Raw genomic sequence first — 18,801 nt, forward strand, 5'->3', positions numbered from 1 at the left:
CTGGAGTTCAAAGAGCCGAAACATAAGAATAAGTCAGACAAAATTAAACAAATGCCTATATTTGAATATTCGGAGAGTTTTCTCCAGGTTTTGAAAAAAGGTAGCACATGCCTTTCTAGATGACCAAGGTTAACTTCTGAAACCAAGATTACTGCAGAAAAAAACCATTAAATCATGGGCAGTAAAAGAAAAAAGATGGGAAAAGAAGGGTTGGGGGGGGGGGGGGGGGGGGGAGCTCATCATGATTGGTGACTAAGTAACTTTCTTTTTTTTACCTCTTTCTCTGTTCCACTCTGCTCTGCCACCAGTTGGTCAAAGACTGTACCATATTCTTCATAGATCTTCTGCATCTCATTGATGTGACTGGCTACCTTTTCCATAGCTTTCTGTGCTTCTAGGGTATTTAAAAATAAATCAGTCATTTAGTAGCTTTACTAAGGGATTCCCTCCCCTTTAAAACCTCTGTCCACTGGGGCAGGAGTGACAAAAGACAGGCATTCTGGCAACAGGGTGGTTTCAAAAGAATACTAAGGCTACTTGCTTGCTAGTTTTCACATTTACAGGAGCTTCCAGTCCTGTGAAAAGCTGTGAAACATTCATGCACAGGTTATGGAGTGGAGGAGTGGCCTAACAGTTAGTGCAGTGGGCTTTAATCCTGGCAACCTGGGTTCGATTTCCATTGCATCTCCTTAACCCTCCATTGCCCATATAGCGTGTCTAGAAATCCGCGCCGATATCCAGGCGTATTCTGTAACAGTGCACGCAACTTAATTGGCTTAACAAGCTAATCAGCATTAACAGCACTTAAGCAATAATGAGAACTAATTGGCAATAATTAGAATTTACGCACACAAAACTCGCTAAGCGCATTCTGTAATGCACCTAAATTCTAATGCGCACAATTCAAACAGGGGCATGGCTAAGGGTGCGGAAATGAGCATTCCCAAGTATACATGCGTAGTTATAGAAAATGGCCCAGTGCGTGTAAATCTACACGTAGGGATTTACACCACATTTTCGTTTGTGTAAATGGAGGCCCATAGTTTTAGGTGCTGGGATATCAACTAAGCGTATTCTATATACCGTGCTTAAATCTAAGCGCCGCTTGTAGAATACACTTAGGTGGAAATGTTTAACGTGCAGATTTCTTTTAGGCGCCTTATATAGAATCTGGCCCATAATGTGTACAGCGTTGCGTATGTCTAGTAGCGCTACAGAAATGATTAGCAGTAGTCAAATCTAACTTTCTGCTTTCCTGTTAATTGGCTCCAGGATTTATGATGGCTTGTGGCTTCCACATTCTAGTTTTGGTGGTATGCACTCATTCTTGTGATGCAGAATTCTTATTTGATATTAAAAATGTAGAGTAATAATTACATATAAAGAAAATCATGAAGGAAAAGCATTTCAGCTATATTAGTTTCTTCTGGATTTGTTAATTATAATTTAAGGGCAGACTGTGTATGTTTGGATTCAGATCTAAGATGCAGTTTCACCTTTTCCAAATTTGAGCTCGTGGGGGTCCTTTTACTAAGACACGGCAAAAAGTGGCCTGCGGTAGTGTGGGCGCATCTTTTTGGTCTGGGAAAAGGGGCTGTTTAGCAATGTGCCAGGAAAAGGGCTTGTGGTAAAATTGAAACCAGCACATACCTTTGTAAAAGGGCCCCTAGGTGCGTTACAAGCAGGTACCAGGGCTGCCGAGAGGGGGGGGGGGGCAGGGGGAACAAAATTCCCCGGAACTGGGCCTCCAAGGGGGCCCGGCGCTGCAGTCCCTTCTACCCGCCCCCCTCCGCCCACCACCGGGCCGGGCCCCCTGAATTCAAATCATAGCGCCTCACCTCGACCTCGCTCCATGTGAAAGAAACCCAGCAGCGGCAGTCTGCAGATCGCCTCCCTTTGGGCCTTCCCTCCCTGTGTCCCGCCCTTGTCTGACATAACTTGCATAAGGGCCGAAGGGAGGTGATCTGCAGACTGCCGCTGCTGGGTTTCTTTCACACGGAGCAAAGTCGAGGTAAGGCGCTATGATTTGAATTCAGGAGGGCCCAGCCCCGGGTCCTGCCCAGTCTCTCGGGCGGCCCCTGTATAAGTGGCCTTAGAATCTAAGTTGTATCTGGGGTAATGGAGGGTGTGATTTGCTCAAAGCTACAAGAAGCGTTGGTGAGAGACGCAGCATTTGAACTTGGGCTTCCCTGCTTCTTAATCTGCAGTTCTAACAATGAGGCACATTTGTTCCACAAGATCATTTCTGGAACCCAAATATCTTCAAGTGCTAACTCATACACTCATCTTAATTTGGACTGCTTAGTGCAATATAATCTATAATGGTCATAAACTCTCTCCTTGAAATCAGCTGCAATCAAGGTTCTTTACACGGTTTATACATATAACTATGACACCTCCTTTGCTGGTTGAATACTGGTTCCCAGTCTCTTTAAGAATTCAATTTAAGAGCCTTATTAACCCACAGAGCATTCCTGAGTACCTACCCAACCTTTTATTCCTAATCAGCGTCTGCCTGCTCTTCTTACTCAGGGAGAACCTGTTGACAACCTCATTGCCTTTAACCATATACTTTGAGATCCCCCTCCCCCGGTACTGTCTTTCCCCCATTTGGCTCCCTTTTTCTGAAACCCTATTCCACTTTATCTAAAGTCAGAAAATGCCTTCTTGAAATATAAGGCAGGGCTTAAAACATTTTTCTTTCCTCTGGCTTTCAGTGACTTGGATAGTTTATGGCTCTAGAAAATGGCCACCTCCTATTGTACCTGGATTTAAAATCCTGTCTTCCATCATCTTTTATTGACAAATGTTGACTTTTTGAGACTATTTTCTCCCTTGTCAGTTACATCTTCCATATATTATGTTATTTTTTTGCTTATATTGTTTACCTCTTGGCTGTGAATCTCAGAGGGTGCTCAGGAACGTCTCTGACAAAACCAAATTCACACGATCCATACTCCTTACCTTCCCACACACTTGTCCACCACAAGCCCCACCACCACCACCTTCTATGATTGTTGGAAAGCATTCCTGGTTACACTACAGCTTTTCTGTCTTCAGTCCGCTAAAAGTTTCTTTTCAAATACCATCATTGGTTAGTAGCTAACTCATCTGCATGTGTGTACCAAAGTCTGACTTACAAATATTTTTCCTATAGGCATGTAGGGGGTGACAGTGATTTCAAGACAGGCTACCTAAAAATGTTCAAAAAAGTGTCTATTTTATAAAGGCAACATATGAACGTCTATATGCTTTGTGAAAACAAAAGCCCCAATGAGTCTCAGCAGGGCACAAATTCTCACCTGCTCCAAAGGTGGGGTAAAAATGTGTGTATGCTCTATGATACCAATTTCACAACAGGCTGTCTAGGCTGAGAAGCAAAAGCAGGCAGTTATTTTAATCTTATTTTATAAAGGCACAGAGGAGGTTATAAGAACATCTCAAGTTGTAAACAGTGACATTCACATAGGTAGACAGGCTACATGTGTAAACAGCATTTTCAGAAAGCCACTATTTATAAATGGAGATGGCTGGGATCCGCTGCTGGCTGCCTGTAAAAGAATTCAGTCAGCTGGCGGGGGACCCCCAACCCCCGCCAGCCAAGCCGAGGTCCTTTCATTTCTTCCACTAAAACTGGCGCCGAAAGTTTCTTCTGAGTCTGACGTCGCTGCACGTTGTACGTGCAGGACGTCAGACTCAGAAACAGAATGAAGCTCATTCTGTTTCTGAGTCTGACGTCCTGCACGTACAACGTGCAGCGACGTCAGACTCAGAAGAAACTTTCGGCGCCAGCTTTACTGGAAGTTCTGGAAGAAATGAAAGGACCTTGGCTTGGCTGGCGGGGGTTGGGGGTCCCCCGCCAGCTGACGGAATTCTTTTACAGGCAGCCGGCAGCGGCAGGAGGACGCGGACCTCGGCTGGCGGGGGTTGGGGTCCCCCGCCAGCGAAGGTAGGCGACAGCAACGGCGGGGGGGAGATTGGCAATGGCAGCGGCTGGGGGGAGGGGGATCGGCAATGGCGGCGGCGGCGGCGGCGGGGGGGGGGGGGGGCTATAATGTGCCCCCTCACTCTGGCCCTGGCCCCCCCCTACCGCTGCAGTTCAGATACGCCCCTGGCTCAGAGACATGCACTAAGGCATGTCTGTTTATTATTTCAGTTTAAAAAATATACTTTGACAGCTTCCAGCATTAATGGCTACCACTTATACAGTTTGTGCGGTTTTCTGAGATCTGGGGGATATATGTGTAAGTGTGGAGACTTATGGGGATTGCAAAATAGCCACTTCCAAGTATAACTGTCAGCACTTACACACAGAAGCTGCAGCATGTTGCTGTTTTCTTTTCACATAAAGCCTTTCAAAACTGCTCTTTCACTTTTGTGCAGGTATAATCCTACATATTTTACAAAAGGGTCCTTGTTGGAAGAGCTTTTTGTAAAATATAAATGGAATTCTGAACACCCTGACCTGGACATTCCAATTCCTTCTTCAATGATCTATGCAAAATGGGCCTTATACGCACCTATGTGTCTTTATAGGATCACCTCACAAAAGTGGCCAAAATCATGGCTATAATAAACCTGCATACATTTGCACCATCTCTGGAGTACTGGACAAAGAACATCATGATTCTCCCTGCACACTGCCCAAGATCTAGCTCAAAAAGGCCTACACCTGAGTTGGGTAAAAAGTAAGCAAGTTGTTGCCATCAAGCATGCTTTTGTGTGAGATAATTTTAAGTAGCATTTTATGCATGAATACTACTCTTAACTGTTTGCCATGTAATTTATTTTTGCTTGTAGTTTTGCTTAAGGGGTTTTGTGTTGGAAGGAGGTTTGTTTCCACCTATCCCTTCCTGCCCAAAGATGAGAGAGAGATTTTCGAGATGATATCAGTATTTAGGGAGTCTAGAGAGGAGATGTGAAAGAGTTAAGAATGCCAACCAGATGCCCACAAAGGAAAGTTAGTTAGTGAAGCAGAGAATGCCCCACAGAAATCCACCAAGGAGACCGTCTTCAAAAGACTCTGCTGAAATGGAGGTGAAACATGTGGGTACACTATTTTATAATAAAGTTCAGACAACTCTGCCTGAGCGCCACCCAAATTGAGTCCGCAGACACATCTACACACAGATTGTGTAAAAACAGGCTCAGTCTTTTGATGCACCCACTTTTTACATGTGTTCAACCTCATGCAATTCATGCATGGAAAAAGCTTTATAAAATTACCACCAGAAAATGGAGAAAATCTCTAGAAATTAGGCCATCAAGAATGATACAAAGCGCAAGTGGTGCAGCCACACAGGTTGCGAGGGAGCCAGGATGCAAAAATTGCCCCTCTCTGTTGTGTCCCCTGATTGGCAAAGTGGGTGGAGAGGGGGCATTAGAGACACTGTCATACAGAACACAAGTCCAGTTCGGGTCACTCCTAAATCCAGTCACAGACCTGTGACATCCCATAGATTTGCAGGCACCTAAGTGTGTGGCAGAACCTCGACCGGAACAAGGGAAGCACCAAGATGGCTGACCCCACCAGTAAATGCAGAGATTATGCAGTTCAAGCCAGTCATACCAGGAGGACTGGAAAAGGAGGTAGACATGCAGCACCTCTATCCCACTGACCACCACAAACAGTGTAGACAAGTCATCAAATTAGATTACAGAAAACCAATTCATGTTTGAATATTCCTTGGTTATTTGAACAGGCTTATGTTACTTGACTTGTTGTGCTGCTCCAGCTCAGTCTGACGCCACTGTCTCAGAAGGTTTGTGTTAGTTGCTTATAACTACTTTTGTGCGAGTGAATTTCTTTCCTAATTTTTTTAATGTAGTTTTTCTATTATTAGTGAGGCAGCCTGGGCAGAGAAATCATATTACTTTGCTAATTCTGTTTAAGTTTGGTTCAGTCCTGTAAAGTGGTAGAATGCCATCTGGTTTTAATTACTCAAATGTCTAGCTTTTGCTAGACTAGAGGTTAGAAAGGTCAGAGAGAAATGAAACTTTCTTTGTCCCTTTTTGAGTGATGGATTGTTAAGGCTGGATCATAGGTATTATTTACCACATCTGGATGCCATTGATTAGCAAGCAGGCAGTTTAAAAGATTAGACTGAACGCTGTTTCGAAGGAGATAGAGTAGATTTAAATAATTCTAGATAAGTTAGATTTTGTCTTATAAGGAATTCTGATTTTTGCTTATTTTAAAATATGTTTTATTCTGTTTAATTAATAAGTTCTATTTCTATGTAGAATATCTTTTCAATTCAGTGTTACATCTTTGTCTGACTTTTCAAGTGAGATTTGTCTGCAGTTTAAGAGGTCATCATCTGGTTTGAATTATCCACAGTCCTAGCTAGTTCTGTGTATGAAGCTAGAAGGTGAAAGAGGTCAGGGAAAGTCAAGTCTTCTCCTTGATGGATTATAGCTAAGTGTAGGACTGGTCTTCTGAAAGTAATAACAAACCATGTCTGTGTGCCATTAAGTAAGATTGGCCCCTTAATGAATGCCAGAGCCCGGTTAGAATCTGAGAATTTAATAATAATAAAATGCAGGAGATAGGTACCACATTGTCTAGTTTGAGAGGCCCCAGGTCATAGGTCAGTCTGAAACCTATGTAACTGATATTTTGAGTAAATGTATAGAGATAATTAGTTCAAGACAGGGTAATCAATCTATTCCTTACCATCTGGTGAGAAAGGGGGGCTAGAAGGGTTTAGGACCCTATATAAAGGAGAATAGAAGCAGCTTACGTTAGAAGAGAAGGAGCTGAGACGAGAGACACAAGACACAGAGAGCTGAAGATAAGGAGAGGTCTAGCGCTGATGTCCTACTTTGTTTGCTGGCAAATAAAGAAGATTCCTCTCTCATTCTGGTGTGTGGTGTTTGACTCCTGAAGTACCACAGATTCTGCTAACAATAGTGGTAATTCCTGCAACATTAGTATGTAAACCGCTTTGCCAAGTTTGGAATAAATAAATACACACACATACCTGTCAGGTGATAGTGTTCCTCACTTTCAGGATCTGTCAGGGATACCAGCTCCTTCAGCAGCAGAGGGTATTTTAGCACTCTTTGAACAGGCTTAATCAGGTAAGATTCTAGAGTAGACGAATGCTGCTTTGTTGGGTTTCGGGCATCCAAAAATGCCTTGAAGGCTCTGTCCGTTTTAGCTACAGAAAAAAAAATAAAAGAGAAAGGAAGACCAGGTGCATCACCGTTACATCAGGGCAAGTCATGAAGAAATAGAATACATCCTAATCACCAAAAATGAAGTCTTTGATGAATGGGTATTGCGGAATGCAGACTCAACCATGGAACTATCTGGCACAGTTACACAGTTTTGTGTGCCACTGATCCTATAAATGGTTCATATTAAAAGCTGGGTCAAAGCTTGTAGTCTTTGCTGTTGAAGTTTAAAGCTTCTGTTGAATTTAATAAGATCTCAGAGGTCATTTTTCAGAAGCCTGTAGACCCCATAACTTTAAAGGGATATACATTTACAATTATCAAGATTTTCAGAGAGTTGAAATGCATAAGTGGCATAGTTAAGTTATCCCTTTAAAGTTTTATATATATATATTTTTTTTTTGTTTGTTTGTTTAAAGCTAATTCTGGCACTTTTATGTTTGCCGATAAATGCATACTTTTCACCACCGAACGGATAATGGAATGCCAACCCTGAACAAAGCCCAATTTAAAATAGATAACTTTGGCGATTTAGAAATTTAAAATGGGCAAAGCTCTCCATACTAGTGTTGCAGCGTTAAAGACACACTTATGAATTGGTGGCTCCCTGGCCAACCTCACAAGTTCTTTTAAATATAAATCTTCCAGTTATTCATCTTTCAAAAAACTCTCCTGTTCACAGTTGTGCATACCATTCCGGTATTACTGAAACTACTTCCAAAAAAATGCTAATCTGTAGCTCAACAGATGGAAGCCCTGGAAATCAATATCCTAAAGAGACAGCAACAACAAAGCAGAACAAGAAACCGCATCAAGCCAAACCATACAAACACTTCTCAGTTCATGCAGATTTGATATTTTTGTAAAAGGAGAATAAATGTTAGAATACGTCAAAGTTGACTTTTGTATTATACTCTGAAAACGTTCAGAAGCATAAAAAAGGAGGTGGTCAACCATATTTGTGGAGGAGTGGCCTAGTGGTTAGGGTGGTGGACTTTTGTCCTGGGGAACTGAGGAACTGAGTTCGATTCCCACTTCAGGCACAGGCAGCTCCTTGTGACTCTGGGCAAGTCACTTAACCCTCCATTGCCCCATGTAAGTCGCATTGAGCCTGCCATGAGTGGGAAAGTGCGGGGTACAAAAATAAATATTTGTGTTTTCACTGATCATTTTCCTTTTATCACAAATAGATGAGCACCATCCATTGCTACATTCTCTTGTCTACTGAAATAGACACTAGCCAAAAAGAAATAGAAAGAGACCTGAAGAAGCTCTCATAGGGACAGAATTCTGCCTGAACATTCCCCTGATTGGGAATAATCACCTTCACCCAGCCATGCTCCCTGGAAGTTCACATCTGGTCAGTCAAAGCTCCTAAGCATTCAAAGGCAGGGAGAAGCGTCTCATTAAGTCTTTGAAAGGTTGCAAGGCTCCCAACTCCTTGTACAAAGACAAAGGGCCATGCACAACCAGGGTGGTCCACTATGCCTGAGAGGGGCAGACAGGGCACCCACAGTGAATAGTTACAGGACTGCAGATTTAAATGGTCAGATAAGTTTTAGCTATGATGAATAGCATGAAATAGAACTGTTGACAGCTTTCAAGATTACAGGCTGCCCAGCAGAAATTCTCAAAATACTTCGTAAGCACAAGTTCTCTACATATTTGTTGCATTTTTTTTAATTAAAAATGCTTTTTAGCCCAAAGTCACAGCAGCATATTACAAAAAAAAAAAGTCCCTGATTTCACATGAGGGGCCCCGTTTACTAAGCTGTGCTAAGGGTGCGCTAGCATTTTTAGCATGCGCTGATTAGCATGTGCTAAAAGCTTAGTTGCCCGTAGAAACATATGGTTGACTCTAGCGTAAGGCTAGAGCACCTGAGTAAACAGAGCCCTAAGTTTTCTGTCCAATTCTCAACTTCAGCCATTTCACTTAGATCTAGCACTAATGGCTTACTAATGAGCTGACAATTCCATCTGTTTAATGCAGATAACTTCAGAATTACTGTATAATGCAATATAAATGGAAACAATTTGTGTTACTCAAGTATCAAAACACTAGAACTCTATTTTCATGCTCCAAACCTATTTCCTCCCATTAATATATAAATAGAAAGGCGAAAGGGAAATGGGACTTGATATACTGCCTTTCTGAGGTTTTTGCAACTGCATTCAAAGCAGTTTACATATAGTCAGGTACTTATTTTGTACCAGGGGCAATGGAGGGTTAAGTGACTTGCCCAGAGTCACAAGGAGCTGCAGTGGGAATTGATCTCAGTTCCCCAGGATCAGAGTCCGCTGCACTAACCACTAGGCTACTCCTCCACTAGCAACATGCCATGTAGAATCCTGTCCTTGCAGATCAGCAACGCAGCTGCGCAGGCTTCTGTTTCTGTGAGTCTGACGTCCTGCACGACGTCAGACTCTCAGAAACAGAAGCCTGTGCGGCCGCGTTGCTGATCCGCAAGGGCAGGATTCTACATGGAATGTTGCTAGTGGAATAGCAACATTAACATTCCATGTAGACTCTCAAATAGGGAAAGGGAAATGGGACTTGATATACTGCCTTTCTGAGGTTTTTGCAACTGCATTCAAAGCGGTTTACATATAGTCAGGTACTTATTTTGTACCAGGGGCAATGGAGGGTTAAGTGACTTGCCCAGAGTCACAAGGAGCTGCAGTGGGAATTGATCTCAGTTCCCCAGGATCAGAGTCCGCTGCACTAACCACTAGGCTACTCCTCCACTAGCAACATGCCATGCAGAATCCTGTTCTTGCAGATCAGCAACGCGGCTGCGCAGGCTTCTGTTTCTGTGAGTCTGACGTCCTGCACGACGTCAGACTCTCAGAAACAGAAGCCTGTGCGGCCGCGTTGCTGATCTGCAAGGGCAGGATTCTACATGGAATGTTGCTAGTGGAATAGCAACATTAACATTCCATGTAGACTCTCAAATAGGGAAAGGGAAATGGGACTTGATATACTGCCTTTCTGAGGTTTTTGCAACTGCATTCAAAGCAGTTTACATATAGTCAGGTACTTATTTTGTACCAGGGGCAATGGAGGGTTAAGTGACTTGCCCAGAGTCACAAGGAGCTGCAGTGGGAATCGAACTCAGTTCCTCAGGATCAAAGTCCACTGCACTAACCACTAGGCTGAGGGTTAGCCTTTGCTAGTTTATTTTAAAAACAAAAAAAATGATCTCATGCAATAAAGCAGGAGTTATAATGCATGTTAAAATAAAATCATGCACAAAAAGTTAACCTGCATATTAAAAAAAAAACAAAAAACAAACACAACCAAAACGAAAAGCAGGAAATCACCTGATGTAATAAGCTAATAAATCGGACATTACATTCTGTGCTATGAAATAAATGTTTACATGTTCTTAATATCAGGAGATGCTTTAAAAATTGTATTGGTATTAAAACAAATTATCACCATTTTTCCACTGAAGATAGGGCCAACTCCAGGGGCAGACCAACAGTGTTCTGGGCCCTCGGGCAATAAAAGCCATGAGCCCCTAAACACCTATCAAAAGTGATTAAATTAGATGAAAGCTAATGGAGATTGGGCCCCCTACTTCTGTGGGCCCTCGGGCACTGCCCTATTGCTCCAATGGTCAGTCCACCCCTGGCCAGCTCAAAGGATTGTGATACCCTGAGACAACATTTGCTTTGGTACTCCCCACTGGTGTCACCCCCACTCAAATGGGCACACCTCCCACCTGCATGTCCACCCACATCAGTTCCCTCCCGGTCAGCCATTCCCCTCCACCTAAAGCAACATCTCCTATCCCAGGCATCAGCCTCTGCCTCACCAACTACCCTCCCCCCACCCAAGGTATCAGCCCCTTTCCAGTCCAACCCCCATCCAACCCATCAGCCCCCTTTCCAGACAGCTCTTTCACTCCAAAACTTGCCCTCTGCTCCTCTCCTCCTATTCCTGTGCTGCTCTTCCTGCACACACACAGGTATGCAGCTCTCTCCCTTCCTCAAAAACTGGGGAAAAAAAATCTCCAATAAATAAAGAAGCAGCACTTAAAGTTCTACCTTCTCTAAACAAAATATTTCATAAATATTTTTCACACAACGAATAGTTAAACTCTGGAACTTGTTGCCGGAGGATGTGGTAACAGTGGTTTAAACCCAGTGGTACCTGGGTTTAAAAAAGATTTGGACAAGTTCCTGGAGGAAAAGTCCATAGTCTGCTAGTGAGATGGATATGGGGAAACCACTGCTTGCCCTGGGATTAGTAGCATGGAATGTTGCTACTATTTGGGTTTCTATCTGGTACTTGTGACCTGGATTGGCCACTGCTGGAAGCAGGATACTGGGCTAGATGGATCCTTGGTCTGACCCAGTGTGGCTATTCTTATATGGGATGTGGTGGGAGGGGAGTATGCACAGGAATTCCAATGGGAAGGAGGGAAAGAGAGAGCTGCATATAAGGCACAGATTTACAGGAGCTGACCTGTCACCCCCCCCCCCCCGAGCTATATATAGCGCCATGTGCCTCCACGTAGAGTAAAAGCGTTTTAAATGAGTAGGATTTTCTTCCCTTTTCCCAGGAAACTACAACTAATACTTCTGTAAATTTAACACTCTCAAGCTTTTCCACATCTCTCTCATCTGTGACCTTTATTCCTCAGACTTCACAGATATCCCCTTAAGCAAAGAAATCCCTTCCTATTTACTCAGGATACTCCTTCTTCCTACTGAAGGAGTGGAACGCCGGTACTACCTGAATACTACTGAGCAACAGGACAACCTCATGTTTTGTGCCTACTGATGGACTTTTACTTATGCACTCTACCTCTGCTTTTGGCTGTTTGGCCACACCTTATTACTGCACTGGACATTTGTGCCTTATCCAGTTTTACTGTTTACTAACAAGACAAGTTTGCTGTTTACTAATGTACAGACAGAATGCAGGGCTATTAGATATATAGCTTGTAACAGTAGTTTGCAAGGCCTATACAAGACCAGCTTGCACGTAGCAACGCCATCTGAATAGGCGACCTTGGAGGGTGCTGACACCCCCCCCTGCATTCCTGAGCCGCACCTTATCTCCTGTGCTAGAAAGGAGCATTGTGTGTGTACAGAATAAGCTGCTAAGTTTCGTTTTTCTTGCCAGTATCATTTCAGTGTTATGACGTGTGTACGTACTGGGACTACAATTTTGTACTGTAAGAACTACAAATGTTTACTGCGCATGACAGGTATGACGTGTAAGGGGCCAAATGCGCAGGCCCAGTAGGGAAGTATAAATGTAAGCGTCAGATGATTTATGACACACAGTGTCCCGAGGCTACTCGGTGCTGTTCACTTGCTAGCAATAAAGTTGCCTTGTTTGGAACCAAAATTTGCCTTTCGTCTCCTGATTTCCCACCTGTTTCATTGGCGACCCAGATGGGACAGAAGTAGAAAGGGGAATCGGATTATATTCTTCCCCTCCCCCACTGCGGTCGGATCGGGTCATCGACCCCCACCTGAGAAGGTGGTGAGTGGCCACCGCTGATTTCAGCGTCCATCTCCCGGAGGAGGGCCGATCCACTCCGCCTGACTGTAGAGGGGGCTGTGTGGTTCCGACAAGGCACCTTTTTCCATTTCAGAGAGAAGCGTACGACGGCGCAGCCTGCGACCCCGGCGGACAGGCGAGTATACTCTACGTAGTGACCGGCCCAGTAAGGACCGAAGAAGAGGCGTGATCACCCTCTTTTAGCCAGTGACTAATACGGACTATTGGTATCCGACTAGGTCCCGAAACTCACTAGGCTCCGACGACGAAACCGAGCGGCGAAAGGGAGGGTTTCTTGTGGCGTATGAAAGTGTGTGAATGGGCTTGCAGTTCCAGGCCGGGCGACCGCGTCCTGGTCAGGCCGAGTGTTGACCCTTCTGTGTCTGGTGGAACGAGACCCCTTACTCCTCCACCTCCCCTTTCCCCCTTTTGTCCGTCACCTGTCCTTTGGCACTCAGGTTAGGATGGGCGGGGGTGGGTCCTCACCGTTAGATTTAATGACGGAACACTTTAGCGAAGTGTTCGACCTAGATAAATGTAGCAGGGCCGGGATGATACAGAGATGTCAATTTATGTGGCCAGGGCTAGGAATTGCTGGATGGCCCCCGGAAGGGTCATTCGAGTATGAAAAAGTGGCGGCGGTCATGAATATTGTTATAATTGAGGGAAACCCAGGCTGTCCCGAGGACATTCCATACATAGAAGCGTGGTTGGATGTAGTCCGGGATCCGCCGGCTTGGGCCCAACGGAAGGTAGAAAAGGCCGCCCTTATGTTGGTAAAGCAGAGAAAAGGCCGGAAAACCAAACTTAGAACCCTGCCGACCCATGCCTTCGCTCTCCAAAGCTCGGCAACCGCTGCCGTCCCGAAGGCCGCAGGGACCGCCCCCATACGGCCTACCGCCCCTAGCACTGAAGCCACTGAGACCACGCCCCCTGCTACCAGAGTCAAGGCAGGAACTACGCCCAGTACCACCAACACACTTTCTAGAAAAAAACCCCCAAAGAAAACCGCAGGGAAAGTTCAGGGTTCGGCCGAGAAGAAGCCTCCAAAAGCCCCGATACTTGCTACGGCGGAGGCATACGAAGACGACATTGCGCCGCCGCCCTATGCTCCTATGTACCCTGACCTTACGGGCCTAGCAGAAGGCCCCGCTGACGCCGAGACTTCCGGGTCAGAGTCGGATGCCGGGGAGACATCCCGCCCAGCCTCACCTGAGTCACCTGGCCTCGCAACCACACGGAAGAGTAAACGGGTTGTGAAGAACATTACTCGGTTCCCCCAATCGAGTCCGCAACAGGCCCAGGCCCTTCCGTCCAACCGAAAAGGGGGAACCTCCCACTTATTCCCAGTTCGACAGTCCACCACCTATACCCCTAACCCGGCGGAAGGGGGGGGCCAGCCCATCGAATCAACAGTTTATAGCCACGTTCCCTTCTCAAGTGCCGATTTGTATAACTGGAAATTCCATGGGCCGTCCTACGACCAGAAACCCGAGCAGCTGATAGAGCTGGTGGAAGGCATTATATACAGCTATAATCCAACTTGGGCAGACCTTAGGCAGTTGAGCGCCCACATCCTGACCTCTGAAGAACGCCGCCTTTTACAACAAAATATGGAGCAAGCCATCCGGGATGCGAATCCGGCCCATGCCAATTTATAGAACCTAATAGAAACGGAGGCGCCCATCGCTGCCCCTACGTGGGACTACCGAACCGCCGAAGGCCAAACCTTTATCCGCCGATACCAGCAGGCGTACCTGGCCGCCTTAAAGAAGGGGAAGCAGAAGGTTACCAACATGGGAAAAATCCACAGTGTAGTCCAACAAAAGGACGAGAGTCCAGGGGACTTCCTTGAACGACTTATGGAAGCATTCAGAAGGCACAGCCCGATAAATCCCGAAGACCCTAAGAACCTCCCAACCGTGGTTATGAGTTTTGTTAGCCAGTCAGCACCGGATATACGAAGAAAGCTACAGAGAACGGAGGGGTTCGAAGGGATGAGCCTAAGCCAACTGAAAGCTATAGCTGATCGCGTATTCGGATATCGCGACCAGGAGGAGAAGGTGGAGGCCCGGAAGGAATCGACCAGACGGATGCGGGAGAAGGCAGATGTGTTGGCCACGGTGCTGGAAGAACGAATGAGGTCTAGACCAAAGGGGAGGGGCAGGAGAACAAGAGGAACGCGGTCCCCCATAGGGCGTAACCAGTGTGCAAATTGCCGACAAGAAGGACACTGGTGGGCTGATTGTCCAGAGGAGATACGGGACAACCCGAGAGAAGAGGAATCATGGGACCGGCAGAGAGAGGAGGAGACCGGCGACCGCACGGGGGCCCCTAGGCGAGGCCGTGGAAGGGGCCGAAGAGAGAGAGAGAGGACGGGATGACCGGAGGGAATGGCAGATGGCTGTGGACGCTACCCGAGACAGCACAGCATGAAGAAACCGGGAGGGCAGAGTCCCCACTGACCCTCTGGTGGAAATTCGGGTGGGGACAGAATCTATGAAGGCCTTACTAGACACGGGGGCCCAGCGATCTGTTATCACCACTGCCATAGCCCCAGCCACGAAAGAAACTATACCAATTGTGGGAGCCTCCGGGAAATCCCTTGCGGCCCCCCTCCTCAAAGAGCGCCAAGTCCAGATCGGAGGGACGATGGTGTCCCATCAGTTCATACACATCCCTGGATGCCCGGTCCCCTTGATTGGTCGAGACCTACTCTGTAAGCTCCAGGCCACCTTGAAGTTCAAGACTACGGGTGAAGTGGAAGCTCGCTTTGAAGATCGGCCAGTGACACTTATCTGTCCAGTAAGAGAAGAATGGAGACTACACGTTCCCCCAACTGTAGGACCCGGCGACTGCCGTTACGACCAGAACACCCCTTTCGCCCAGCAGAGGCGAGCCATAATGGATGAAATGCCTGATGTATGGGCAGAATTGAACCCCGGCGGGCTGGCCGTTAACGCTATCCCCATCTGGATTGAGCTCAAACCAAATGCTCAAGTTGTCAACCAAGGACAATACCACATCCCCTATGCAGCCCGGCATAGTATGCATACACATCTACAGAAACTCCTTCAACAGGGAGTCCTTAAACCAATCAGATCCGCATGGAACACCCCATTGTTGCCCGTTAAGAAACCAGGAACATCCGAGTACAGACCCGTCCAGGACCTGAGGAAAGTCAACAACCAGGTAGCCGACATAGTTGCCCTCGTACCAAATCCATACTCCATCCTAGCCCAAGTGCCATCTCAGACCAAGTGGTACAGTGTCATTGATTTGAAGGACGCCTTCTTCTCCATCCCTCTTGCTGTTGACAGCCAAAAGTTGTTTGCCTTCACGTGGGAAGACTTGCAGACGGGAACCAAGCAGCAATATACATGGACCCGTCTTCCCCAGGGGTTCAAGAACTCGCCTACCCTCTTCGGCGACCAACTCGCCCAGGACCTGAAGACGTATCAGGACGAGTATGGGCCGGTCGTCCAATACGTGGATGACCTGTTGGTGGCCCGTGAAACGTACACCGAATGTGCTGAAGCTACACTCTACCTCTTGAAGACCCTGGAAGCCCAGGGGTACCGGGCCAGTCGCAAGAAGGCGCAGATATGCGAGATCGAAGTCGAGTATCTGGGGTTTCGCCTCCGAGAAGGAACCCGAAGGCTCGGTATCCCCCGAACCCAAGCTATTCGCAACCAACCCACTCCTGCAAACAAGAAGGAATTACGGGCACTCCTCGGAGCCGCTGGATATTGCCGCATTTGGATCATCAATTTTGCTATCCTGACCCACAGTTTGTATGCCAAGCTGAAGGGGCCTGAACTCGAGGGCCAGGATCTCCAGTGGGAGAAAAGCGAACTGAAAGCCCTTCAGGACCTTAAGGATGCCCTTGCGGCTCCACCAGCGCTCGGACTGCCAGATGTGACTAAGCCGTTCCACTTGTTCATCGACGAAAAGAAGGGATTGGCACTTGGAGTCCTCACCCAACTGGTCGGTACCTGGCAACGCCCTGTAGCATACCTCTCCAAGAGCATGGACAACGTGGCACGAGGATGGCCGGGCTGCCTACGAAGCATTGCGGCTGCTTGTCTCCTGATACACGAGGCCAATAAACTCACATTCGGCCAAACACTTTTTGTGACCACACCCCACACCATCCGCGGCCTACTCGAGAGCCACGGACCCAGATGGATGACCAACTCCCGATTGGTCAAATACCAAGCCCTCCTGTGCGAAAATCCGGAGGTGCGGATCCTGGACACGACCAACCTCAATCCTGCCACCCTCCTTCCGGCCCCTGAACCACCACTCCACGACTGTGAAGAGATAAATGGCCACTGTGCACTCGAGCAGACCTGACCTGAAGGATCAACCCTGGCAAGGGGGCATCACCCTTTTTACCGATGGAAGCAGCCAGGTGATAGAGGGAATTCGAAGAGCTGGCTATGCGGTGGTATCTGAGGACCATGTGATCGAGGCTATGGCTCTGACACCCGGAACATCAGCCCAGAAAGCGGAGCTAATCGCCCTCACCAGAGCCCTCCTGTGGGCTGAAGGAAAAGTTGTCAACATTTACACCGACTCCAAATACGCTTTCCTCACCCTCCAGGTGCACGGAGCCTTGTACAAGGAGAGGGGATTTCTGACAGCTGAAGGGAAAGGACTTGCAAATGCCGCTGAGATCTGCCAATTACTCGAGTCGGTATGGAAGCCGAAGAAGGTGGCTGTGATGCACTGCAGGGCCCACACTGGAAGAACGGACCCTATCGCCCGGGGAAATCAGCGGGCAGACGACGCTGCAAAAAGGGCAAGTCAGCTCCCCTACTCCTCTCACCCTCCTGACCCCGTACTCGTCGTCCAGCTCCCTACGGAGACCCCTATTTACACCCCCCCAGGAAACGGAATGGGCCCAACAAGAGGGTCTACAGTCACGCAATGGCTGGTGGATACTACAGGATGGGCGCATATGGATACCCGAAGCCTTGGCCTGGACGGTGGCCAAGGAGGCTCACGACCGCACCCACCTGGGAAGGGACGCCCTGGGGCGCCTACTTGAGAAGACCTACTACATCAACAAACTATCCCTGTGGACCAAAAACGCTTCCAGCCGATGCGCGACTTGTGCCCGGAACAACCCTCGAACGGGGCCCGGCCCTATGCCAGGACATGTTCTCCGAGGCACCAGCCCTTTCCACGTGTGCCAGATTGACTTCACACACATGCCCCCGGCGCGCGGCTACAAAGCTATCCTCGTCGCCGTGTGTACCTACACCGGATGGATTGAAGCCCAGCCTACTAGAACGGAAATGGCTAAAGAAGTTACTTCCCTACTGCTTCATCAAATCCTACCCAGATACGGCCTCCCCAAGCAAATAAACTCTGACAACGGCCCCGCCTTCGCTAGTGAAGTAACACAACAACTCAGTACAAGGCTGGGTCTCGATTGGAAGTTGCACTGTGCCTGGAGACCCCAAAGCAGTGGAGTAGTGGAGAGGGCTAACCGATCCCTGAAGAACCAGCTAGCCAAGCTATGCCAAGAAGCAAAAGCCAAGTGGCCCGACCTGCTTCCACTGGCCTTGCTGCATCTTAGGTGTACCCCCAAGGCTACCGGCCTTACTCCCTACGAGATGATGTATGCTAGGCCACCACCACTACCCTCCTTTCCCGACTCCTTGCAGATACAGGGTGAGAGTTCCTTAGTGAAACAGATGAGAGCCTTACACCAGGTAGTGCAAGACATCCAGCAGTACACTGAAAGAGTAGCTCCCTTGGTCCTCACCAATCCTACGCACAGGTTCAGGGTGGGAGACGAGGTCTGGGTAAAAGAGTGGGATGAATCTGACTGCCTAAAGCCAAAATGGAAGGGGCCCTCCCTTGTTCTCCTAACGACCTCCACCGCTGTTAAAATTGCAGGAAGCCCAGTGTGGATACATTGGACCCGATTGAAGCCTGCTGCTCCCACTAGCAGCACCCTGAAGCGTTGGACTGCGCACCAACATCCTGACGCTCCATTACGGCTGACTCTAAGAAAGACGTGAACCACCAGATTCATGCCTGCCCAGCAACAGGAACTCAGTTTCTGGACCCACTGCGTTTTTGGCTCTCTC

The 18,801-nt window shown here is 47.4% G+C and overlaps 1 protein-coding gene across 2 annotated transcripts in view; it reads right to left on the bottom strand.

Moving 5' to 3' along the window:
• The window catches only part of TIAM2 (T cell lymphoma invasion and metastasis 2), a 312,305-nt gene that overhangs the window by 28,824 nt on the left and 264,680 nt on the right, over positions 1–18,801 (bottom strand). For both annotated transcript variants that reach the window (XM_030198390.1, XM_030198391.1), the window contains 2 exons: positions 6,984–7,163; positions 276–394 (listed from right to left, as the gene is read on the bottom strand). In XM_030198390.1, the coding sequence (XP_030054250.1) occupies positions 276–394; positions 6,984–7,163 (299 nt within the window). The remainder of the gene's footprint in view (positions 1–275; positions 395–6,983; positions 7,164–18,801) is intronic.

Source organism: Microcaecilia unicolor, chromosome 3 (genome assembly GCF_901765095.1).
Source record: "Microcaecilia unicolor chromosome 3, aMicUni1.1, whole genome shotgun sequence".
Lineage (NCBI taxonomy): Eukaryota > Metazoa > Chordata > Amphibia > Gymnophiona > Siphonopidae > Microcaecilia > Microcaecilia unicolor.